General features: G+C 39.8%; 1 protein-coding gene across 3 annotated transcripts in view; it reads left to right on the top strand.

Annotated features, from left to right (window-relative positions):
* Positions 1 to 27,253, top strand: part of LOC126248173 (AP-3 complex subunit delta-1) — a 507,526-nt gene that overhangs the window by 242,481 nt on the left and 237,792 nt on the right. For all 3 annotated transcript variants that reach the window (XM_049948943.1, XM_049948941.1, XM_049948942.1), the window contains exon 21: positions 16,909 to 17,170. In XM_049948943.1, coding sequence (XP_049804900.1) covers positions 16,909 to 17,170 — 262 coding nt within the window. The remainder of the gene's footprint in view (positions 1 to 16,908; positions 17,171 to 27,253) is intronic.

The raw sequence follows: 27,253 nt of genomic DNA, 5'->3' as shown, positions 1-27,253 counted from the left end.
GTTTCTTCACAGCTCTTGACATTCGCTCTGTGACATTCCACATTACTGAGAAAAACGTTGAGCAGACTTTGCAGGCGAGGCCAACAATAATTGTTTCATATCAGTCACTTTTTCTTCCGATAATGGCAGCAATCCCCTACCATGTATGTCCAACACAATTCCACTGCTCTCTGTTTTGTTCACTAACCTTTATATGCAGCATTTAGATGGTATATGCTTGTCACCAAACCGTTCAACCAACATTCCCTGACGTGTTAAGGAACCAGTAACTCAGTATTGTCTCACAAGAAGTGCGTGTTCCTGAACACCGTGCTCCAGCCACAGTGATGTGCAGAAGCACACTGTTGTGCCAAATGATGTTGCAGAGTGCAGTGTTGCCATGTCAAATATTTTTGTGGGGCCTTTTTTGAGTGGGACACCCTGTACTCTCTTGGGCTGTTCAGTGTTCAAGAAACCAATTATCCTGACATGAAGATGACTTCTGCTTGACAGTCAGAACACTCGTTTAAACTGTGAAGCACTAGTTAGTTATAAACAGACAATCAAGCTCAACAAGCCTGTGCTGACCATGAGTGCTCAAAGAAAACAATCACCACTTTGTGTGAAGAACTACAACTAATAGAGGGATGTGCATAGACATTGCTGAATTGGTTTGGGAAGGACAGAGCCATGGATAAAGAATCATCCCTTGTTAACACTACAGAACCAACTGTCCACCTGCCAATAGGTTTTGACCTGACTTAGGAACAGCAGATATGTGTATTAGTCTATCAGTGGTAACTTTCCCTAAAATCTGGAGTGGTTACAAGACATAAGGTGAAACATTTTATCTTTAGCAGGTATTAGTCACCATTTAGATAGAATGTTCCCAGCTGAGAAATGGGTAATTAGAAGATGGATATCATATTTCAGGATATCATCATTATGTTGTCAGAGCCCTTGATCCTTTCCATAATCATTATGAATAAGAAAAATGGCATTTGAAATTTCAGGATTGTCTGAAAAGAGCTGAAGATATGTTGACTATTAATACAAAAGCTTACTGGCAAATTGAGTTGATGAGGCTTACTTAGAAAAGATTTCTTCATAACATATTAGGCCTCTATGAACTGAAAGTTATGCTGCTTGGGCTATGTAACACAATAGCTCCCTTCAAATACTTGATAGGCAGCCTGTGCTGACATTCAGAATAGATGACATTCCTATATCACCTGGATGACCCTTTTGTCCTTAAAGACAAAAAACCATACAGGGTTACCAGGGGTTATTAGATTGGTGAAATTCTAGTGTAATCATAGGAAATTGCTGAAAAGATGATTAGTTACACATATCGAATAGTCTGAATATGATGTTAGTTACACTACATTAAAGTAACAGTACCTTGCGGTTAGGTTCATCAATAAGTCCCTACCATATTTATTTGTCAGATCTTTTACTAGTGTAACGAATCGCCATTTTCTATGCCGCCTGGCAAATGTGAATGATCTATTAGAAAAACTGGCAAGATAGGCACTAAGGCTTCAGGAGTGTGCCATCACAGTATTGTCAAAATTAGATACAAATTGAAGGACACCATCATCCTTGAGAGAAATCCCTTGGAACACCACTCCTAGAATTGATCATTCCCAATCACTATTTCTGTGTTAACACACATTGCTGATAATGGAGGGAGCACCCATTATGGCTAAAGACCAAGTAGACCTTATCTAAGGAACATGCCGCAAAGGATAATTTACATTAATAGATGGAGATTTGTAAAAAATAAATAAATGTTCTAATGGGATGGAATTGTTTGCTCATATTGTCAGCCATTTGCTACCATCTGTCTTGAAGTATTTCATGACAGAGCCATTCACCTTTGAATTATCAAGATCCTTGGCAGAACCAGATACAACTATCGCTAACAAAGTCCCTACCAATCTGTTCAATATTTTAAGTGTTAGTGGGAAATGCCAATGATATAAACATGCCTCAATCACGCTGTGGCATCTAGGGTCATTTCCACCTGCAGTTGTTCCATTTCACTGAAATGGAATTCACCTTATTGGGAAAACAAGCAAAGTTGATAACTGGGGGTTGATGGATAACATAGTGCACTGCTAGTCCCATCCATTTTTGTCACCAAGACTATACTGGCAGACAGAGCTCCATAAATCATGAATTTCCTTGTGGATAATGTAATTCTGAAGTTACGAGCACAGTGCCTAATGCTCTCCGAGTGTGAAAATGTTTTACAGCCAATACTGGTGTCAGTGGTGGTTTCGCATTGCTGCAACGCCCACAGATGTAGTCCTTATGCACGTTGATGATGAAAGTAGAGACTAGGATAAATATTGCCCAAATTGATATTTGCATATATACTCCACAATCAATTGTATGGTGCATGGCAGGGGATACCAAGTACCAATACCAGACATTTCCTTTCATGTTCCACTCACAAACAGATCAAGGGAAGAACAACTCTCTGTAAGCCTCCATATGAGCCCTAATGTGTCTCATCTTCTTTGTCCTTACATGAAAAGTATTTTGGCGGGCAGTGGAATTGATCTGCAGTCAGCCTCAAATGCCGGTTCTCTAAATTTCCACAACAGTTCCTCCCATAAAGAATGTCCACTTCCCTCCAGGGATTCCCATTTGATTTTATTGTATGTTGATAATTTTTTTTACTTTGTGGACTGTTTTAATTGTAACCAAATAAAAAAAATTGTGCCATGTGTGTTTTGCCTTTAGTCTTTGCAAGGCATCTTCAGTGGCAGATTTCAAAGCTGTTGATTTACATGTTGTGTTTCTACTCCATTGTTATGCCTGTTCTTCTTATAACTGGCATTTGAAATTTTGTTTTCAGACTTCACAGCACTAGGAACTGAACACTTGTTTTGTGTACAGTTCCTAGTGCTATGAAGTCTGAAAACAATATTTCAAATAGCAGTTACAAGAAGCAGAACAGCAATAACAAAAGAACAGAAACACAACATGTAAATCAACATCCATGAAAATTACCACTGAAGGTGCCTTGCAAAGAATAAATGCAAAACATGTATGGCACAAAAATTGTTTGATTAGTTATCAACATACCATAATATTGTCACATAGAAGAAGGTGTAATTAGATGAATGATGAACACCAACTTCACTTAACGAAGGTTTATTCAGCACTTGCATATACAAGACCGCGGAGCGAACTGCCCCCGGCCAGAACACATACAGTATATATACAGCTACAGAACATTTCAGTACAATAATTCTTGACATTTGTGGATACTTCTAGAACGTACGTGAATCGAATATAGAAATTAAAATTGTACAGTCCAGGTGAGTTTTGAACTCCCGATCCTTCATGCAACAGTTTAGTATCATAACCACTACACCATGGTGTTACTCAGCTTTTTCTGCGACATTGCTCCCTCCTTAAGAGAACAGCGTCTCGGTGTTACGTCGTCCTAGTCTGGGAACGAGTCACCGGTCCTTCATACTCTGACTCCCGATGACTGATGCTCGCCCTGGCTGTGATCTTCTTAGAACTTCTTTTGCCGCTACCCTCTTAGTCACCTTTCCGCTTGTTGCCTGTCGCTGGAGCTTCAAATTTACCCTGGGTGGCAGGATCCTTGTAGGTCTTCATTCGAAGAATGTGGACCGTTTCTGTTTTTTGGCGTCTTACGTCAAGGGCAAAATCTTCAACTGCATAAGTAACATCAGACAACTGTCTTACAACCTTATAAGGTCCAAAGTAGCGCTTGAGGAGCTTCTCAGAAAGACCAACCTTCCAAACAGGAGTGAAGATCCAGACGAGGTCACCAGGCTGGTAGACAACAGGACAGTGGCTCGCGTCATACCTTTGGCGATCGTTTTCTTGAGCCTGCAGTGTGCGGAGTCAAGCTAACTGCCGAGCTTCCTCAGCTTTGGTTAACACCTGGCCGATGTAGTCGTCGTCCATGTCATTAGGATGTAACGGAAACACAGTGTCCATCATCGTAGTCACCTCATGCCCATGCACCAGGAAAAATGGCGTAAATCCTGTGATGTCTTGTTTGGCAGTTTTGTAGGCAAAGTCACGAAAGGTAACACCTCATCCCAGTTGCTCTGCTCAACATTGACGAACATTGATAGCAAGTTGGCCAAGGTCTTAGTAAGGTATTCAGTAAGCCCATTAGTTTGTGGATGGTAGGCAGTCATGTGATGAGTAATGTTGCACCGAAGGTTTACCTCTGTCACAAGATTTGATTGGAAAAACTTTCCCTCAATCCGTAGTTAATGGCCTTGGGGCATCATTTTTTAATACAGTGTCTTCCACGATAAATTTGGCTACCTCGGATGCTTCGGCTGTTTTCACAGCTTCTGTAATGGCATAGCGTGTCAGATAATCAGAGCAAACAATAATCTATCTATTGCCACTAGCAGACGTTGGAAATTGTCCGAGGAGGTCAGTCCCAACACACTGGAAATGCGTTTCAGCTGGTGGAATTGGTCTGAGTCTGCCAGGTGGTTTCTGAGGAACTGCCTTTCTCCTCTGGCAAGCTCTACAGTGCGACATATAGTGACGGGCACTCCTAAATAAACCTGGCCAGAAAAATCTCTTGCGGATTCTATCATAGGTCTTAATAAATTCTAAATGTACGGCCTCAGTTGTCACGGAATTTCTGTAGAACATCTAAGGGCGTGTGTTTAGGATCACTGGTAGCCAGCTCTTTCCAAATGGATCAGTTTTTCCTGCAAAGTAATCCATTTACTACCTTAAATTGTCCTTTCACATCCTCTGACCAATCTAAGGCAAGCATAATTTGAGATATCTTGGCGTCCTTCTTCTGCTCAGCAGAGAGATCCTGGAGTACAGCGATACAGTCACTATCTTCATCAAAGCCTTGATGGTCTTGCACAGGGTTTCTGGAGAGACAGTCAGCATCTTGGTGTTTTCTTCCACTTTTGTACACTATTGTAATGTCATGCTCTTGAAGATGTAGTGCCCACCTGGCGAGTCGCCCTGTTGGATCCTTAAGACGTGTCAGCCAACAAAGTGAATGTTGGTCTGTAACAACTGTGAATGGCCTTCCATAGAGATACTGTCGAAATTTGCCCATGGCCCGGATCACAGCAAGACATTCTCTTTCTGTGGTTGAGTGGTTTCTCTCGGCTTTTGTAAGTGTCCTAGAAGTGTAGGCTATAACATTCTCTTTTCCATCCAAAATTTGCACCAGAGTAGCACCGATACCATACCCACTAGCATCTGTGTGTAGTTCTGTAGGTGCTCTCTCATCATACAGACCAAGTACAGGGTCAGTCGTCAGAGCTTTTCACAGCACATCAATAGAATCTTGTTGAGCACCACCCAAGATAAATTTAGCATTAGCTTTTAACAACTCTTGGAGTGGCCTGGCTTTTATACAAAAGTCTTTGATAAAACGACAGTAATAAGAACATAATCCGAGGAAGCTTCACATCTCTAATACTTTTAGGAATAGGAAATTCTGTTATAGATCTCACCTTTTTTGGGTCTGGCCGCACACCTTCGTTGACACAAGGTGTCAAAGTATTTTCGTTCCTTTTGCTCCAAAGAGACACTTTCTTGGATTAAGTTTCAGTCTGCCTTATTGGGGACACTTAAGAATGGCCCTCAGTCTTTTTATATGTTCATCAGATGTGTCTGAGAACACTATAATGTCACATAAATAACAAAGACACATCGTCCACTTCAGGTGAAGTAGAAGATTATCCATCACACGTTCAAAAGTTGCTGGTGCATTACAGAAACCAAACGGCATTACCTTAAACTCATACAGGCCCTCGGGGGTGATGAATGCAGTTTTCTCATGATCAGCCTCATCTACTTCGATTTGCCAGTATCCCGAGTACATGTCCATCGTTGAGAAAAACTTAGCCGCCTTCAGACAATCTAGTGTATCATCAATTTATGGAAGAGGGTAAACGTCCTTTTTAGTTATCTTATTAATCTTCCTGTAATCGACACAAAAGTGCCAACTACCATCCTTCTTCCTGACGAGGACTACTGGTGACGACCATGGGCTCTGCGAAGGCTGAATAATGTCATTCTTCATCATTTTTTCTACCTCATCGTGAATTATTCGACGTTCCATTGCTGACATACGGTATGCTCTCTGGCTAATTGGTTGATGGTCTCCAGTGCTAATCCAGTGGTTCACCATCAATTTATCTAATTTGCTCTTCGCCTGTGGACTGAAGCATTCAGAGAACTCTTGAAGAATGGCAAGTATCTTCTTTTGTTGTTCTTTAGTGAGATCTGGTGACAGTCGAGCTAGAAGATCTTGTCTCGTAGTGGTAGTGCTAATTTCACCCACAGACTGAGCATGAAAGGTTTCTATGACACTCAGCTGTTCTTCAATTAACGGCTCAGCGTTCGCTACGCACATGCATCTTGGAAGGATCTGTGGTTCTCGGCGACAGTTAACTATCCAAAATTCACTGAATCCATTCTTAAACGAGATGACAGAGGCTGGGATGACCAAGTTATTCTTCAGTGGTGTGCTTCTCTTACATTCCACTAGAAGATCCATGGGTTGATTTATGGCATGACACGTGACAGTTATCTTTCTAGCACTGACTGCAGGAATGATCAATTCATCCAGCACACATAATCTCCACACACTCAGATGTGCATCTTCCTGTCCACAGTATCTCATCTCATCTAGCATAATATTTGAGTGACCACAATCTATAATTTCCTGAGAAGCTTTCAAAAAGTCGCATCCAAGAATCATGTCATGACTACACTCTTGTAAGACAATGAATTCTAAGGGCTGTGCTTTACCACTTATACCCACACGAATGGTACCTCTTCCTATGGGTTTTACACATTTCCCATTAGCCACCTTCAGCAGAGATCTTTTGTTGTTGATGAGTACAGTTTTCTGCAACTGGCGACGGTACTTCTCCGAAATGACTGAATATGGTGCTCCAAGGTCCACAAGAGCTTGGGCTGGTCGGCCATCCATGAAGATATTGACATAGTTTCCTATCATTTTTGTAGTGATCAATAGCGGGGGATTTTTCTCTTCAGCAGCCTCACCTCCAAGGAAGGTCACACCCTTTAGTTTTCCAAGTTTCGTTGGCTAGGTGATAGGCTGGAGCTGCTAAACGGCAATGGAGGCCTTGATCGGCGTGTTGGGGAGCATCCTCTCCAGCGGCTAGCTTGTGGCAATGGTGACCCACATCGTCCTGTACCCACATCTTCTTGTTCATCTTCGTCGTCCCAGAGTTGGCGTCAGCTAAGATCGGTCTGCTGTCTTCTGGTGTGGGCATCATCAAATATCCTCCACCTTTCTCGACAATAGCACACCACATGCCCCGGTCGTCCACAGTGGAAACATGCTGGTTGTTTATCCTGGGTCCTCCAGACGTCAGTCTTCCTTGGTGCCCAAACATGTTCCTCATGCGGCATTGTAGGAACATAACTCCACCTGGGTCTCGACTTTTTCACTGTTTTAAAGGGAAATGATGGACGAGAGATTGGGTTCAATGTCTGTTCCACTTCCTCCCTTATGACCTCTTGAAGCGTCTCGGTTTTTTGCCCGCTGTGCAATCCAAGAGCCTTCTGAACTTCCTGTCTCATTATCTGACGAAAAACACTTGTGAAATCAGTTGATTCCTCCATCACAGACATTGATATGATGTTTGGAAGCGTTTCACATTTCTTGCGTGTAATTCTTTTTTGATGAATTGTCTCGATTTACTGGCACAATTTTTTGAAGTCGCCTGCTGTCAAAACCCTCCTCAGGAGTAGTGCTTGTTACATGTCCTCCGCAACACCCTTCATGAGATGTGCAATCATATCTTCCTCCTTCATTCTAGGATCCACTATTTAATACAGCTCCAAGACGTCATGAATGTAAGATGCTGTAGTTTCTCCTGGACAGTGTGCCCTGCACTTTAATTTATCTTCAGCCTTGCAATTCTGTTGTTGTGTGTTGCCAAAATACTTGTGCAGTTCCACCTGGAATACTTCCCAGCTTGTGAACTTCTCCTCGTTGTTCTCATACCATTGCTTGGCAGTGCCCTCCAAGTAAAAGAATACATTAGCCAAACACACGGTGTCATCCCATTTGTTAAATTTGGCTATGTGCTCATATACCTTTCAGCCCCTTGTTGGGATCTTGGCCATCGTCACCAGAGAACCCGGAAGGATATCTCATGTGGTGGCACACAGTTGCTGTCATTGTAATGTCCTCTTGTTCTTTTGTCTCCAGTAGATTGCGATCTGTTGAATATGGCTTTAACTCGGGTTTCTCGCCACGTAAATGGCGGCTCTGTTGTGGCCTGATGGGAGCCGCTGTGTCGTAGATAATGTGTGCTATCATGAGTTCCAATACCCAGCGTCCTCACCAGAATAATGTCACCTAGAAGAAAGAGCAATTAGATGAATGACGAACACCAACTTCACTTACGAAGGTTTATTCAGCACTTGCACATACAAGAGCGCAGCGCGAACTGCCTCCAGCCAGAACACGTTAAGTATATATACAGCTATAGAATATTCCAATACAATGATTCTTGACATTTGTGGATACTTCTAGAATGTACTCAAACCGAATATCGAAGTTAAAATTGTACAGTCCAGGTGAGTTTTGAACTCATGACCCTCCATACAACATACATAACCACTACACCATGGTGTTACTCAGCTTATATTATACACAACTGGGGATGACAGGACTACAAAAGTTGAAGATTCCCAACTGAGTTAATGAAGCGTTTCTGTAATACTTAGGTGCTAATCAAAACTACTGGTACCAAATCTAGCAGCATGCCTCTGAATTATTTCAATGTCTTCCTTTAATCCGACCTGTTGGGGATTCCAAACTCTCAAGCTGTACTGAAGAATGGATTACAGTAGGGTTCACAAGCCATCACTGTTATATGCGAGCTGCACTTTCAAAAATTCTGCCAATAAAACTAAGTCAAGCATTCATCTTCCCAACTACCAACCTGTCACACTCATTCATCCATACATACATTACAGTTAAGTAAGACCTAAAGTTTCACAACATTATTTTTGCTCCGTGGTCGAGTGGTCAAAATCATAATTCATAACCTATTCATGATTCAGCTTGTTGATACTCAGAACAGTTACATCAAATAGCTTACCACAATTTAAGTATGAGTACCAAGGTGGACAGCCCTCGTGCACACTTTAAAGACACAGAAAATAAGGATCAGGAATACAACACTGCTAAACACTGACTAGTAAACTAGCCCAGGAAACTTGTCTCGATATACTTCTTGTATTGATATTGTTTCCCAGTTTTCTCTTCTAGTCTTCAGATCTTCCTGAATCTGATCCAGCTCTCTTTTTCCAGGTCATAGTATTGGTCTTATCCTCTGAACATTTCTAATAAAGTATTGTTTTGGCAGGCAGCTATCCTTCATCCTCTACACATATCGAAAACCACTTGAACTGTGTAGCACTCAGTCTCCCTGCCATTGACAGATCCTCTTCAGTATGTGCTCTGTTGTCTTCATTCCTAATTTTATCTCTTGTTGTCTTCTGCAAGGGTGGACACAAACTTTATTCGCATGCATGTAACTTGCTCAAATCTGCCTTATTAATTACACAGCACTCCAAGCTGTCTGTCATAATCGGCAGATATGTTTTAAGCTTGGTCTGTTTGGCTCTCACAGAATGTCCCTTGTCCCACACAAGGTTCCACACATCACGAAAAATTTTAGGTCCCTTTCTTGCTCTGTTCTGTACTTCTGGTTAGGAAATTCCATTCCCTTATATTGGGCTTCCTAAGTAACTGAAAGTGTCCACATATTCAGTTTCCTCTCCCACTAGCATCGGATGGCCCTGGGCAGATGTCCTGCTCACAATAATTGCTACAGTTTTTCTCTTGCTTGCTGTCAGCTGGTACTCTTTAAACTTGGAGTTCCATTCATCTAATCTTCCCTGCAGCTCTAGTTCTGTTTCTCTCCATATAACTACACGATAAGCAAATAACCATTTCCTTTATAATCACTTCTGTAAGTGCAATGAAAACTAATGGGGAACATGCATTACCCTGTTACAAACCCCTCTCTCTGTCCTGAACCAGTCTGATCTGCCATTGCCCACTTGTACACCACTTTAGCAGTCTTCATATAGCATTTGTATCCCCCTTCTTAGGGAATTTGTAACCATTAGTTTTTCTAAACAGTTCCAGATCGTAAACCTTGGCACACTGTCATATGCTTTTTTCCAAAACCAGGAACATGATTATGAGATCTGTACCCTTTTCCCGATACGTTTCCATTAACTGTTATTGCTGTGTCCCTTAATACACTAAGCAGCAAATGCATAAGTTGTATTCTTTTTTTAACCAATTAAATATTATAAAGTTTGTAAATGAAACAGCAACAAGCCATAAGTATGGCTTAAAATGGTTTATTTGAATCAAACCATTTCTTACAACTCCATCTTCAGACGGTTGTTACATGTTTCATTATTTTCTTGCTGGGGCCGCCGTTCAAATTTGTTATTGGTTTGCTGCACTAGGACACACAAACAGTGATTTGTTTTCTGTTTGCTAAAATTTACTAGAGATTTAGTTCTTTTGATCTCTATCAAAACATTTATGAAAAGGTTTTAAAGTTATTAAAATGTAAAATGTGCTATATGATTCTGTGTGACAAAATCGGCTAGTGTTTTGTTATGAATTTTAAAATCAACACACATGTGGATGTGCACTATGTGAGTGCTGTTAAATTCACTGGAAAACACTTGAAACCACACCATTCCCTGTTTAATGGCAGCACACATGATTAACATTTACAAAGCTTCACATGAGTAACAGAAACAATATTTTCAAATTCATTACAGTGGTAAAGGTGTTAGTTTACTGATGCTATAAGAATGTGTGGGTTTAGTAAAATATGTCTTTGCTAGTGCAATGAAATTAATTAAAAAACCAAAAAGAGAAGTAAAATTATTTACAATAATTTCTAATATGCTGAATGGCTAGAATTACACATACAAAGGTTTATATATAAACAATACCAAAACCTGCATACAGTGAATAAGAACAATAAGGTAAATTTTCAATTATAGTGATGGAGATAAGTTTGAACATAATGGCTATCATTCACATGGAGATTTTAAAATAAAGATGTAAGTAGTTTGTATTGCATTGATACTAAATTAAACTGTCTGAACAGGCCTCAGAAGGCCCAATGGTACCGACCGACCACCGTGTCATCCTCAGCTGATAGGCATCACTGGATAAGGAGGGGCATGTTGTCAGCACATTGCTCTCCCAGTGATTTTCAGTTTTCGTGACCAGAGCCACTACTTCTCGAAACAACTGTCTTTAGATGGATTTGTAAGAAATCTGAAAGGAGCCATGGTTTGATTCAAATAAACCTTTTTAAACCATACTTGTGGCAGATTGCTCTTTTAGTTATAGACCTTGTAGTATTATTGCTACAGTTCTCAAAATGTAAAGTTTCGACAAAATAGTGCAATTAAATGTTGTTGAGAACACTATACAAATGATATTGGTACAGTTTAGTCTTGGTTTTCAAATGGAAAGGTCTGAACATACTTCTGTACATGGTTAGTGCTTTCAGGAAATAACTCTAATGCTAAGAGAGGCTTTACACATCATACTAACATGCTAAGATTGTTCAGCATATTGGAGGATTTAATGTAGCTTTATAAATGCCCTCATCCACATTGACTTCCTCTGTCAATAAATAAGTAGAATAATCCTATAGTGCAGAAACAAGTGGATGAAAACCAGTTTGTGTTGTATCACAAGGTAGAGGTATCCTTGGGCTTGTTTGCTACTGTAGTTTTACAAGGCCACAATAAATTTATGAACCTGTGCCCTCCCCCTAATTACAGTAAGGAAAGTTCTGGCAGAAATTTAGCAAAGTTCTCATTCTCTCTTGTGTGTGCTTCTTAATGTCTAAAAGCTTCTGTTTTTGTTCTTGCTCTGTGTGACAGAGATGATGATGGCATATTATGACATATGGTGGAAAGAAGTACTAAAAAATTGCAAGTGATACAGTTTGCTGTATCAATAGCATTGTGTTAAAATGTTCTAGTCAAGTTGCAAAACAAGAGGTGTGTGTTTTGAAGAGGGTAGTGCCCATGTATTGTAGTCTCAAAATTTTCAGTTTTTATGAAGATACAGGTAACTATTTTTCATTATTGTGAAAGTGGTGTTGAAATATATGGTGTTATTTGGGAAATGGTCATGGAACAATGCCTGCCTCAGGTAGATCTTTGTGGAGTCATTTATCAACAATAATTTCTTTTGTAATGACAACACAGCACTCATTGATGAAATATGTGTGGTGACTACTTAATAGTTCTCACTTCCAAGTTCTTGTGACCTGTAACTTTGGCTTGTTTACGCATGTGTGTACTTTGCTGGAAGGACAATTATGGATGAATAGCTCATGCAGAAATGGGGCATTCAGTGTCCTCTGATGCCACAAGACACTCTAAAGCCAGTCATTGGACCATATGTTTGGAGGCTGAAGACACATAATAAGCTTAATTAAATGTGTATTGCAGAAGTTTACCTGTACCCTCTGTGTAACAATTCAACATTTTAAACAGGAAGCAGTGTCTTCAGCACTACAGCAAGGAAAGTTTGAACATTTCAGCTAGGATCCAGGCAGACACTGTCTTGCTGGAATATAATACTAGGAAGATGCTGGAAGGAAGATATTATTTAGCCTGTTATTACCAGCTACAGTACCCACCAATGTTAGTTGTTGAAATTGTGGATGACAACCCATATCTATGCCGTCAGTGCATATAATATATTTATAACTGCATACTGGAATCCAGCATTGGATCATGAGTTCTATAAGTCAGACTAAATTTCAGTTGAGGTCATCTCTACAGAGATGGTGAGACATGCAACCAGGTAAAATTATAGGAAACATTGTTTCAATGTATGTTGAGAAGCATTTTATCACACAAATGGCTATCATCATGATAATGATGATGATGATGATGATGATGACCACTTGTTGAGTGTGATAGTGATTTGAGTAGCTACAATTGTATGTTTTGGAATATGACAAGCATAAGAAATAAATACTCCTCTTTCAGCATACTGCCACCACTAAAATCAGATAATACAATACTCATCTCTGTTTTGTACCATGTTTGTAACTCTACTTCACTACATAACTAATACAGCCTCTTTCCTAAATGTCAGATCTCAGATCCCACATACTTGGATATAAGCACTTGACTGCTTGCCTTAATGTAATCTGGCAGTAATTACCAATTAACTGAGTACATTAGTTCTCAGAAGATTGTTAATAAGTATCTCAGTAACATTCCACCACGCCCTTGAATGTAGACATCATCATATGGAATCTCATATTGAAATTCACTGTGAAGCAATTATTTTGTAGTGGCAATGTGATTGAATTAGCTTGAAATTTTGCCCCTGCCTCCAACACCAGTCCCTCATAAAGCATGATACCTTCAATCACCCATTATGAAAGTTTATAAATCAGTCAAGAAGGCTAGGAGAATGTTTCTGCTAGATAGAGCAGATAAGCAGTCATTAACATTTTACTTAGACAAAAAACTGGCATCACTTAGTTCCAGTGAGATGAATGTAGAGGAATTATAGGCAAAGTCTAAGCAGATAGTAAATTGTGGTCTGGAGAGTTATGTGCCTAGTAAGTGGATAAAGGATGGAAAAGATCGACCATGGTTTAATAATGAAATTCATATGATGTTGACAAAGCAGAGGCTGTTGTACTCTCAGTTCAAAAGAGAACGTATAAATGATGACAAGCAAAGGTTAGTAGTGATTCGTGCACCTATGAAAAGAGAGATGCATGAAGCATACAGCTACTACCACCTTTGCACTGTAGCAAAAGATCAGGGACAGCCAGATAAAACTCTGGTCCCATGTAAAATCACTAAGCGTGTTGAAGGCCTCCATTCAGTCCTTTTTGATCAGTCTGGTGTGGCAGTTGAAGGTAACGAAATGAAAACCAAAGTTTTAAATTTCACATTCAAGAAATCACTCACACAGGAAAATCGTGCAAACATACCGTAATTTGACCATTGGATGGACTCCCGTAAGGATGACACAGTAATAAGCATACCTGGCATACAGAAACTACTGAAAGATTTGAAAGCAAATAATTCACCAGATCCAGATGGAATCCCAATTCGGCTTTACAAAGAGTACTCTACGGCGTTGTCCCCTTACCTAGCCTGCATTTATCATGAATGTCCCGCCCAGTAAAAAGTTAAAAGTGGTTGGAAAAAAGTGCAGGTGACTCCAGTATGTAAGAAAGGAAAAAGAACGAACCCGCAAAATTACAGACCAATATCCCTAACTTCGGTTTGCTGCAGAATCCGTAAACATATTCTCAGTTTGAATAAAATAAACTCAGAAGCTTATGTTTATGAGTCAGCATGGTTCTAGAAAGCACTGCTCGTCCAAAATTCAGCTTGCCCTTTTCTCACATGATATACTGCAAACTATGGATGAAGGGCAACAGGCAGATTCCATATTTCTAGATTTTCGGAAAGCATTTTACGCAATGCCCCGTTGAAGGCTGTTAAAGAAGGTATGAGGATATGAAATAGGTTCCCAGGTACATGAGTGGCTTGAAGACTTCTTAAGTACAGGAACCCTGTTTATTGTACTCAGTGGCAAGTATTCAAGTAGGTGTCAAAGTTGAGTGACTGTAGTAAGATACAAGACGAATGGCAGCTAGCTCCAAATGTGGAAAAATGTAAGTTAATGCGGATGAGTAGGAAGAACAAATCTGTAATGTTTGGATACAGTATTACTAGTGTCCTGCTTAACACAGTCAAGTCGTTTAAATATCTGGGTGTAATGTTGCATAGCGATATGAAATGGAAAAAGCATGTGAGAACTGTGGTAGGGAAGACGAATTGTTGACTATGCTTTATTGGGAGAATTTTAGGAAAGAGTGGCTCACCTGTAATGGATACTGCATATAGGACACTGGTGCAACCTATTCTTGTGTACTGCTTAAGTGTTTGGGATCCGTACAAGGTCAGATAGGGGGAAGACATTCAAGCAATTCAGAGGCAGGCTGCTGGATTTGTTACCAGTAGGCTCGAACTACACATGTGTTACGGAGATGCTTCGGGAAATCAAATGGGAATCCCCGGGTGGAAGGTGACGTTATTTATGAGAAACACTATTACAAAAGTTTAGAGAACAGGCTGACTGCCACACGATTCTACTGCCACCAACATACATTGAGCATAAGGACCACGAAGATAAGATATGAGAAATTAGGCCTCATGTGGAAGCATATAGGCAATTGCTTTTCCCTTGCTGTATCTGCGAGTGGAACAGGAAAGGAAATGACTAGTAGTGGTACAAGGTACCCTCCACCATGCACTGTATGGTGGCTTGTGGAGTATCAACGCAAATGTAGATGTAGATGCTGCTGAAAGGGACAAGTTTCCAAAACATAGGCAGGTTGAACAGAATTGAGCTCCCAACTTATTTCATTCAATGATGGGTTTCTTTTCGATATGTTAATTGACCATATATCAGATAATAAAAACAATATTTTATTTTTCTTACAGTCGCTTTCAACGGAAACGCATTTTCAATTTCAGCTACATGTATTCTTCGTGCCTTTATTAAGGGGAAAAAATGAGGAATGGTTCCAATAGTGTATTGTACTAGGGCATGATGAAAAGTAATGCCTCCTTTTGGTGCATGGAAATTGGATGGGGCCAAGTTGGGACTGGATGGAGGATGATCAATGACAGTGGACCAAAGGTGTCAGATTGTTGCAGATGTCACAGCACTCGGGTGGTCTGACATTGTTGTGCTGAAGGAGAGGGTGTTTCATGTGTCATAAAGTTCAAACCTCAATTACTACATGCTGTTTCTCAAGCACCAACATAGTTACATTACACACTGCCATGTTACATGCTACAATTCAGAGTCCTCTAGTGACAGCGGGCTGCAAATGTGTAGAAACAAAGAATAAAGATGTAGAATGTCCATAACGTTCATTTCATTTAAAAAGCTCTAAGTGTTTTCACATAAATTCTGAGGTCTCTCTCTCTCTCTCTCTCTCTCTCTCTCTCTCTCTCTCTCTCTCTCTCATTCACTATGTGGCATATAGAACCTGTATCATGATATAGTGCACATTATACGTAATGCAAAGCACCTTAATTAAGAAATAACAATGCAGGCCTCATTATACAGTGTTAATTTTAGAGTAATGATGTTTTCAATGAAGTGCAACTTATTGCTAATGAATTGCGTAGCAGACTAAAACTGTTTATTTCAATGTATATATTCGTTATGCCATAAGTTTCTTACACTGTTGTATAATTCATTTAAATAAATTCAGCTGTCTGAATCGTGACCCAGAGCAGAATGAGATAACCATTGACATTTTCCCCTTATTTCTGAATTGCCTAACACATTATGCTTAAAGGCCTGTCTTTGTCACATATGTTATATAACTCTCGTTGCTGGTTTTGACTTACTGCCATCAGCTGATCATTAAAAGTATTCAGATAAAAATCTCATTCATCGAATAAATTGTACACAAGGGTACACCTGTATCCATTATTATTCAACGACGGTATTTTAATGTGAATACTTCTAATGATCTGATAATGGCAGTAAGCCGAAATCAGTAATATGAGTTGTATAGCATATGCAAAGGAAGACGGACATTTATAAATAAAGTGCCAAATGTGATTGTGGACTTGTTTACACACTTCATGTCTTCAGTGGATTACCTGACACATGCTTGCGTCCATATTCCTTTTTAGGAGATGTTGACAGTATAATTTTATCTACCTTCTTGTCAATGTTGCTTCTCTCTTTACTGCCCTTTGGCAGCTCTATTTTGCATTACAATTTATTAGAAATTAATATTTTCTTCTTCGATTTAATGTATGTTTCAGACCTCTTCGAGAAGATGAAACACTTGCTGTGCCACATTCTCATAGTGCCTCCAATGTATCCACTAAAAAAGATTCCAATGATCTCAGTAAAAAGAAGTCTGTCAAAACTGAAGAAGCTAAAACTGTAAAAAAGTCAAAGAAGGGCTCTAAATCTGGAGTTAAGAAGAAAAAATCTGGACGACGTCATCCCAAAGAGGCAGTGGAAGATGAGTCGACAACTGCTGACATGCTGACTCTGGATGAACACTTGGATAAGCCTCTGGTAAAAGAAAAATATTATAAATTGCTTTCCACTTAATCTTTGCCAGCACAAAATTAACATCAGTAGTTTCAGAAATATGTTTGGAAACAACAGTACCACAAAACATTACCAGTAAGTCTACTGTTTTACTGCCCATGTCAGATGCGTAAAGGGTGTGGGGAAAAGCTGACTTGCTATGGAGACTGACAGAGGCCAACGAAGCATTTTTTTATTATTACTTTTTGGTAGATAATAACTTAATCACAGTTTTTTGTGTACTGAATCTGTCCACGATCTCCATTTTTTCTACTTTTGACAGTTCTGTTATGATGTGGTTTTTGCTATAAACGAAGGATTAACAAAACAGATGTATCTGAAATAAACATTAGTTTGATTTTTCAGTATGAAAAAAGGCTTTATTGAAATGCAAAAATTATTGCATAATTATTATGTATCTGAAGGCTTATATTTCCTTTCTCTTCTCTTAAAACATCTAATATGATTTTTATCTAATTAATTATCAGTTGTTAGTCTGAGTGAAGAGGGACACTGTTGTCTCCCATCATATTGTTATTCTTATCTCCCATCATATTGTTATTCTAATGGCTCTGACACCATCTTTCCATCACTTTTGTGTCTTGATGAAAGTACTGGTATTGTTCCTCACTATCAACACCCAAATTTTCAGGGAAAAAATTAAGGTGACTGTCTATCATTCAAATTTTCAATAGCATGGCATCAAGTACAGTCAGTCACTCACTTTCTGAAGTAAATGGTGTTCATACATACTGCAGTGCTTTCAGTCAGCAGTGTAGATTGATGAAAAATGTATGTAGATTATTAACTTAATACTGGATCCTGAAATTTTGTGATTGGGCTTTCATGGGATAATTGGCATCTGTCTTCAGGTGTCTGCCATTTCAGTTTTTTCAAAATTTCTGCGACATTCACCTGTGTGTCAGACTAGCCTGTGACCATTTGTGCAGCCCTTCTTTGTGTATGTTGTGTGCCCCCAGTTAGTCTTGTTATGGGGACCACTAGAGCAATATTCTAAGATGGAACACACAGCTGATTTGTAAGCAGTCACCTTTGTACAGTGACAGCAGTTTCACAGTATCCTGAAGTGTGCCACCTACCTTAACGACGAGTGAACCTGTGCGAGTCATTTCATCTCTCTACAATTTGTTGCCCAGAGGTATTTTTATGAATTCACCGATTCCAATTGTGACTCATTGATGTTGAAGCCATAAGACAAAACTTCTCTGCACTTTGTTAAAGGTTCAGTTTTTCTACATTGTAAAGAGCACAGTTTTTTATCTCTGAACATTTAAAACAAGTTGCCAGTCTTTGCAGAATTTTGAAATCTTATGAAGCTCTGACTATGTATTTGTGCCACTCTTTCTTGAGATAGTATTTCATTATTGATAATTATAAAAACTGGGAAAAAGGCTAAGGTTTTTTTATTAATATTGTCTGCCAGATGGGTAATATAGATCGTGAAACATCTGATAGGGTAAGTTTGAAGGTACTTGATGTGTCAATGACTCAGCTTCCAAGATAACATGTTGCATCCTCCCTAATAAGAAATCATCAGACCAACCAAAAATTAATAAATGTTCATGTGGCACCAATCAAGTGCTTTCCAGAAATCAAGAAACATCACATCCATCCAGTACCTTGATTGCTGGCTTTCCAGCTGTTGACTGACAAAAGTGCAAGTTGGTTTTCACATGAATTCTGTTTTCGGAATCTATGCCAGTTGACTTGGGGGAAAAGGGCATTTTGTAGGAGCTACCTCATTATGTTTGATCTCATAACATTCTAAGACACAACAACAGTGGACGCCAAGAATGATGGGCAGTACTTTTGTTAAACACTTCTGTTACCCTTTTTGTTATTAGTTGTGGGCTGTGCTTCCTTCCAATCATTTAGCAGTTTTCTGTTCGAGGGGTCTATTGTATGTTTTGGTAAATGGAATTTAAATCAGCGGCTGTAAATTCTGTATAAAATATGACAGAGATTTCATTGAGATCTGTAGTTTTGTTTAATGTTAGCGATTTTAGATGTAGCCTTCACAGGCTATGTATAAGCAATAGTTCCTTTCAACATAAAATGATACATAAGACGACCTGGTGTTTACCTGATGGAAACACTCTAAATGAAATTGGTTAAATTTGTATAAATAGCTCATGGAAGTCATCTTTGTTAAAAACATGGCCCTATCATACTGCAGATGTTTGGTTGTATCATTTCTTGGCCTGAGCAGACTTGAAAATGAAGTTTAAATTGCAGCATCACTGACAACCTAAGCAACCATTTGATGTGGAAAAGGAAGTAGAAAACTTATTTGTAATCAGCCTTAAAAATTTATCCAGGCACTTCAAGAGCTACCTGACTACCTGGTGACATTGAAACACAATGGCTTCGATTAAAGGATTCTGGGAGTACATGTGCTGAAGAGAGAACTGGATGATGAAGAGGAACATAGAAAGAGCAATGGATTCAAGACCAAAATTGGCATCTGATGGATGAAACAAAAATGGTAAAACAATGGCATGAACAAGCTAAAGCTCAACAATGGCTTCAATTACCTAGACAAAAATAGGCCATGTTAGACTATTGAGTCAAGTGGTTGTAGAGTCAACAAAAATCGTGGCTTGAGTGGGAAGGCAGAGAGGTGCAAAATGCTGCCTCGACATTTTAACATATCATTCGAGAACTTAGTGGAGCCCATAGTTTTTAAAAGAGTTCCATAAAGGATAAAAATGGCAAGCTTCTGATCACAAAAGATGAATGAGCTACCAGATGGGTTGAATACTTCAGAGGAACTTTAAATCAGCCCAATCCATTTAATGCAGCAACTTCAAAAATGTACCAGAAATGCAAGAGATAATGGTAAAAACAGGTTATATCACAGAAGCAGACAGGTGCGCAGCAATCACAACACCTTAAAACAATAAAGCAGCTCATTGGATGAAATTACAGCTGGAATTCTGAAATATGTAGGTCCAGACTTGCTTCACCACCTTCGTAAATTGTGCAATACCTGTTGATAAACAAGGCAAGTTCCAGAAGACTGAAATCACGGGATCATTGTTAAACTACTGAAGAAAGGAAATCAAACCAAATGTACAAATTGGATAGGTATTGTGCTTCTCATGGTGCCAGGCAAAGTCTTTTGCCTCATCCTCCTAAAAAGGATACAAGAAGCATCAGATTGTCGACTACAAGGTAAACCAGCTGGCTTTCGAAGTGTGAAATCCTGCTTTGAACAAATATTTGTTCTGTGAAATGTAATGAAATGTGTAGAATTCAACTGCCCACTGCATCTAGACTTTGTTGATATATCAGTCATAGATTTCCTAATGAGAAACATTGTGACCAACTCCAGCATGGGTTTTTGAATGAGCAATCTAGTTCTGGATTTTGTTGTTGACATCGTTCTTCTGGCAGAAGCACCACAAGGTTTGCAATTAATGACTACCAAACTGGATGGAATGGCCAGTTCTGTATGAACAAAAATAAATAGTGCTAAAACAAAAACAATGCGCATAACATGTGGAAATTTATCTACTCAAATTATAATGTTACAGAAGGTACTACAAGATCTTGACTGATTTCCATATATTGGCTGCCTTATCTGTAATAATGGGATCCTAGATGCAGACATTACCATCAGAAGTGGTAAAATTTTTTACAGTCTCCCAACGAATGTGATCCATATGGCAGTTAGACACCACAAGTATGTCCACAAAGATTCAGCTTTACTCCTGTGTCATGCTACCAGTTTTTCAAGTACACCTGCTAGACCTGGAAAATGTCAGAAAAATCACACACAGTCTCAATATTTTTCACCAATGATGATTTTGCCACGAATTTTGATGATCAGCTGTTGTGACCTTGTTTCAAATGATGATGTGCCAAGAAGTATTAGTCTAGGCAGCTTGCATAAAATGGTTTCTGGAAGAAGAATGAAGCTTGTGGGCAGATTCTGTGCATTGAAGATGGAAGAATGGCCAAATCAGCACTGTTGTGGAAACCAATGAATAAATGAAAAAGTAGAGAAAGACCTCATTACACCTGGAAATGAACTTTCACAAAGGGTCTTTGATACACAAACATGAACTGGCAAGAAGCAGAAAACATGGCAGCTGATTGAGTTGGCTGAACAGAACTTGGTACTTGCACCTAGTAGTGGAGCAACTATGAGGTGTGACTGAAAAGTTCTTGGCATACCCAATAAAGGTTAATAGAGTCCAAATGTTTATGGCTATTTTTGAATGTAGTCCCCTTTTAGGGCCACATACTTTCGCTACTGCTGCTGCAGATCCACTATATCCTCCTGGTAGTATGGTTCTTCCTGTGTGGCAAAAAAGGCCTTTACCACAGGTGTGACATATCATCATCTGAACAGAAATGGGTTCCAGATAGATGTTTCTTGAGCTTAGGTCAGAGATAAAAGTCAGAGGGGCCCAAATTCGGCAAATAAGGTGAATGCCAAAGCAGTTCAAAGGCACAGGACTTGATGGCAGACATTGCAATGACAGATCTGTGTGTGGGCGCATTGCCCTGATGAAGGAGCACTTGTTTTATCAACATTCCGACCTGTTCAACTTTGATGGCCTCCCACACACACACATTGGTTGAGCATTGTAATATACAAGTTCACTGTTTTGCCCTTTTTGATGTATTCAGCCAGGCTAACATCCCTCAAATCCCAAAAAACAGAGATCATCACCTTACCAACTGATGTGACAGACTTGAACTTCTTGGTGTGGGTGAAGATAGGTCTTTCCAGCATTTCAATTGAACTTTGGATGTGAATTGAAAGTGGTGGACCCATGCTTCATCCATTGTCACAAAACATTTGAGAAACATCATAGGATCTGCCTCAAAAATGCTCAAACTTTCAATACACCTGACATGTTTCTGGTGTTAGTTTTCTGCTGTCAACATATATATAATTTTTTTTTTTTTTTTTTTTTGGTGGGTGGAGGGGGGGGGGGGGGGGACTATTGACAAGAGTCCTTGTGCATGTCAATTACAACTCTTATGATGTGTCCAATGCGTTCCTGAGATACACTCACACTCTCAGCAATGCAGCATTCTGTCACACTTTGGCTGTCATGATGATATCCCAGATTGCAGTGACATTTTCCTCCGTATTTGCTGTTACCAGTCTTCCACTGAAAAGTGCACCCTGGACAGAGGTTTTGCCCCCCTTGAATTCGACCACCCATTTTTTCATTGTGGAACAGTTTGGGGAATCCTTCCCAGTAACGGGACTCCTTCCCTATTGTTTCCATCATGTCATTATGGATCTGCTGTACACTCGTGCCCATTTTCAGTATGTATTGGCTGTCCGCACACTTGCCCTCTTTGTACAATTTTCAAAATGTATACATCTTGGACACTTCAGACTCCAATTTATGAAACAAAAAAGACATTAATACACTACTGGCCATTGAAATTGCTACACCATGAAGATGACGTGCTACAGACGTGAAATTTCACCGACAGGAAGAAGATGCTGTGATATGCAAATGATTAGCTTTTCAGAACATTCACATAAGGTTGGCGCCAATGGCGACACCTACAACGTGCTGACCTGAGGAAAGTTTCCAACCGATTTCTCATACACAAACAGCAGTTGACCGGCGTTGCCTGGTGAAACATTGTTGTGATGCCTCGTATAAGGAGGAGAACTGCGTACCATCACGTTTCCGACTTTGATAAATGTCGGATTGTAGCCTATCGCGATTGCGGTTTATCGTATCACGGCATTGCTGCTTGCGTTGGTCGAGATCCAATGACTGTTAGCAGAATATGGAATCGGTGGGTTCAGGAGGGTAACATGGAACGCTGGACTGGATCCCAATGGCCTCGTATCACTAGCAGTCGAGACGACAGGCATCTTATCCGCATGGCTGTAACGGATTGTGCAGCCACGTCTCGATCCCTTAGTCAACAGATGGGGACGTTTGCAAGATGACAACCATCTGCATGAACAATTCGATGATGTTTGCAGCAGCATGGACTATCAGCTCGGAGACCATGGCTGCGGTTACCCTTGATGCTGCATCACAGACATGAGCGCCTGCGATGGTGTACTCAACGACGAACCTGGGTGCACGAATGGCAAAACGTCATTTTTTTGGATGAATCCAGGTTCTGTTTACAGCATCATGATGGTCGCACCCGTGTTTGGCAACATCGAGGTGAACGCACATTGGAAGCGTGTATTCGTCATCGCCATACTGGCATATCACCCAGCGTGATGGTATGGGGTGCCATTGGTTACACGGCTCTTGTTCGCATTGGCGGCACTTTGAACAGTGGATATCACATTTCAGACTTGTTACAACCCATGGCTCTACCCTTCATTCGATCCCTGCGAAACCCTACATTTCAGCAGAATAATGCATGACCGCATGTTGCAGGTCCTGCACGGGCCTTACTGGATACAGAAAATGTTAGACTGCTGCCCTGGCCAGCACATTCTCCAGATCTCTCACCAATTGCAAATGACTGGTCAATGGTGGCCGAGCAACTGGCTCGTCACAATACGCCAGTCACTACTCTTGATGAACTGTGGTATCATGTTGAAGCTGCATGGGCAGCTGTACGTGTACACGCCATCCAAGCTCTGTTTGACTCAATGCCCTGGTGTATCAAGGCTGTTATTACAGCCAGAGTTGGTTGTTCTGGGTATTGATTTTTCAGCATATATGCACCCAAATTGCGTGAAAATGTAATCACATGTCAGCTCTAGTATAATATATTTGTCCAATGAATACCCATTTATCATCTGCATTTCTTCTTTGTGTAGCAATTTTAATGGCCAGTAGTGTAAAAATTTTGATATGTAACCTGGCAAACGAATGTATTATTAATTGCTAAACTTGACATTCACCTAGGACAAGTATTTCAGGGGTGGGCCAAGATCTTTTCAGTCACACCTCATAAGTCTAAGTCTCATCACCACTGACATTAATATCTATATCACTCATCTTTGCATTGTTGCATGAAGTAACCTAGGACAGTAATTATGTATTTTCCTTAGTAAAACATTTGAAAATGAAATTCACCATTTCTGATTTTGCTTTATGCCTTCAGTTTCTGTGTCAGTCTTTGCGTATGACCACAATTTATTTGGGTTTCATGAGACATCTTTTGATAAGATTCTGCTACAATATCGTGCTCACTTGACAGACAGACATGTTTCATTCATCATCCCTCTATAACCCTAGGCTTTATTTTACACCTATTATGCAGTAGTCACATGCAATTTGTGAGTATCTTTACAGTGACTGTATGTCAAGGAGGGTATTTCCCTTCATCAACTGTTCTAATAGATGCATATCTATACAGTGTGTGATCAACCATTGTTTTAAACTTGAGCCACAGTTATTCTACATGCTTCTGCCCAGAGGTGAATGTTGTGCTTCTTATTTGAGATATGACATGACTGCCAATTTATGTAGATTACTGACCATCTGAAACTTCATACCTGTTTTAGCTGCTCTTTGTATTTCTGCAATCATAGTTACTACAACTGCCCCATGGCCACTGATACATTTTCAATGTGGATGTCCTGAATGAGGGGTCATGTCCAATTCATTTTCATCATGAGTGGGTTTCCAAACTGTCTCTTATAGGTAGCTTCCAGAATAGGCGTTCAGTAATATTTCACAGGATGTCGTGCCCACAGCTTACAAAACTGTAACCCCAATTGATTTTTCAATTATTGAAGTCGCTTTCAGTGACAGTATGATTTGAGAACATAGACATTACCGAGTTAAGGGTTTCTCTAAAGTTTTCAGTTACATTTGTGAGTGAGTCTGGTGTCTGATAGAAAGATTCATTAACAAGATTACACTCCCCCTTAATACTGAGTCGTGGCCGAACAGTCTTCTATGTAACTTCAGTTTCTGTCTCAGTTGATTTGAGTTTGTCTACTGCAAGAAATACACCACCTCCATTTTCATTAGCATTTTCTTTCAATCAAACTTAGATTTATTGCAAATATCCCAATTTCAGATTTTAGTCAGCTTTCTGTACCTATCGTACATTTTGCACAGCTGCTTGGCACAGAACATCAGAAGTATCTGATTGAAACATTCTACTCAGCTCAGAAGCAGAGCACCCCAATCAGTCCGGTTGCCAATGGTACAAATTGTTCTGTTGAAACTCCATGAGCAAGGCTGGTCTTTCAAACGCTCTGTGCAAGTTGCTGGAATGGTCCAAGTATAATCTGACAATCCAAATGACAGGCATCATTCATTTTAATGTGCACCACAATCTGACAGTGGTTGCACCTTTTTCCCTAATGGCTGCCAGAGCAGCCTCTTCAACATGTTGAATGAGGCCCCCAGGCATATACATGGAGTGCACAAGGTGATGCTTCCAATCTCTTGCTGCCATTTCGCTTTTGCTCTTGCCTTCCCTTGACACTGGTCCCAAAAGATGTAGTGTGCCTCACTGGCTCATTTCAGTTTCAGTGGAAGATAGCAGCTTAAACTTTTTGTTTCAGTCGATGAGTGTAATAGCCTGAGTGTTTGCTGGTTGCTGCTTCCCCTGTATTGAGCTCCTAGACCTACCATTGACACGTCATTAACAGTCAGGTGTACAAACAGTTACATATCCTGCAATTCCTGCAGAAGGGACAGTATCCATTGGAGAAAATAGAGCTTGAGTAACATTTGGTACCTTTTGCACAAGGCTGAGGGCAGTTGTCCCTATACACCCATTTGAAGCAACTTCCAACCACTTGATATGTCGTTGCAAATACTGTGCCCAAGAACAGCATTCTGACTGGTGCAATTACTGTTTTAATTTCAGCACAGTAATTACAGTACAACTACGTTCACCTTAAGATCTGAAGCTACGTCATCCAAAAAAGTGGTTTGTGTAAATAATGAGAGAAAAATTGAGTTAAAACGTATCGAGTCTCTAAAGTTAACTTTGTATTTTGATGTCAGGATCATAGATTTCTGATATGATGGTCACACCTCTTGACTTTATAGTAACTTTGCTTAATAAATGTGATCAGTTTCTGTAGTATACAGCTGTGTGTTCTTCCTAATATAAATTTCTCCGTTCCATTTACAAGATGCCCCAACCTCACTACTGATTTTTTCATCATGCCTTTCTAATTAGATACTGGAAAGCTATTTTCAAATAAAGATACAACATTGTCATAGAATATGCTAACCTCTTTTAGATTATTTTGAAAATCTTATGTTCTGAAGTAATTAGGTGTTCCAACTTGTTGCCATTGTTTGGAGTTCCAGTACAGTATTGCAGTAGGTCCTTGACCGAACCACCTGTGCATTGTGTGTGTGAATCACCAACCAAGATTCAGACACATTACATTAATGGGAAGGCCAGAGAGGAATCAATATCTGTTGGGCAAAATAGAATATGCACAGTTTGTAGCCACTTGGAACATCTATAATACTGCAGAGTACAAGATGATCAAACCAGGCATCTGTCTAATATGATGATTTTGGATAATAGATTGTGATATACCCATCTGTAATGTTTCTTTCTCTGTCAGCCATCACAGTAGTTAAAATAGGTGGATATTTCATGAGAATTTTTTTTTATTTTTTTTTTTTATTTCCTCAGATTTCATTGCCTGTTATTTGTGAAAAGATGTAGGTGTATACAAGCCGTGGCACAGCTTAGCTGCATGAAAACTCAGAGCAGATAATAATACTGACATCCTCTAACAGTGCTCCAGCATTGCATCACTATTTGAAATGGATTTCACTGCAGCATGACGAAAATTCTTTCATCCTATGCTAACATGTTTACAGCTCTTCAGCACATATGTTCAAAACTCATATATTTGTATGACAGTAAATGACCTGACATAACTAAGTGCTACTTTATCTCTTGTGCAGTACTTTCTGATGTCACAATGTAACAAGTTTCATCACATTCAACACTTCTATAGGGACTATGTGTGTGTGTGTGTGTGTGTGTGTGTGTGTGTGTGTGTGTGTGTGTGTGTGTGTGTGTGTGTTCCTTATGGAAATATCACTGAAAGCTGAGTAGTGGCTGAAATTAGTGCTGCTGCGTATAGGAGTATTCCAGTTA

This window comes from Schistocerca nitens, chromosome 3 (genome assembly GCF_023898315.1).
Source record: "Schistocerca nitens isolate TAMUIC-IGC-003100 chromosome 3, iqSchNite1.1, whole genome shotgun sequence".
Lineage (NCBI taxonomy): Eukaryota > Metazoa > Arthropoda > Insecta > Orthoptera > Acrididae > Schistocerca > Schistocerca nitens.
The sequence above is the reverse complement of the archived record's forward strand: the minus strand, read 5'-3'. Positions and strand labels throughout refer to the sequence as shown.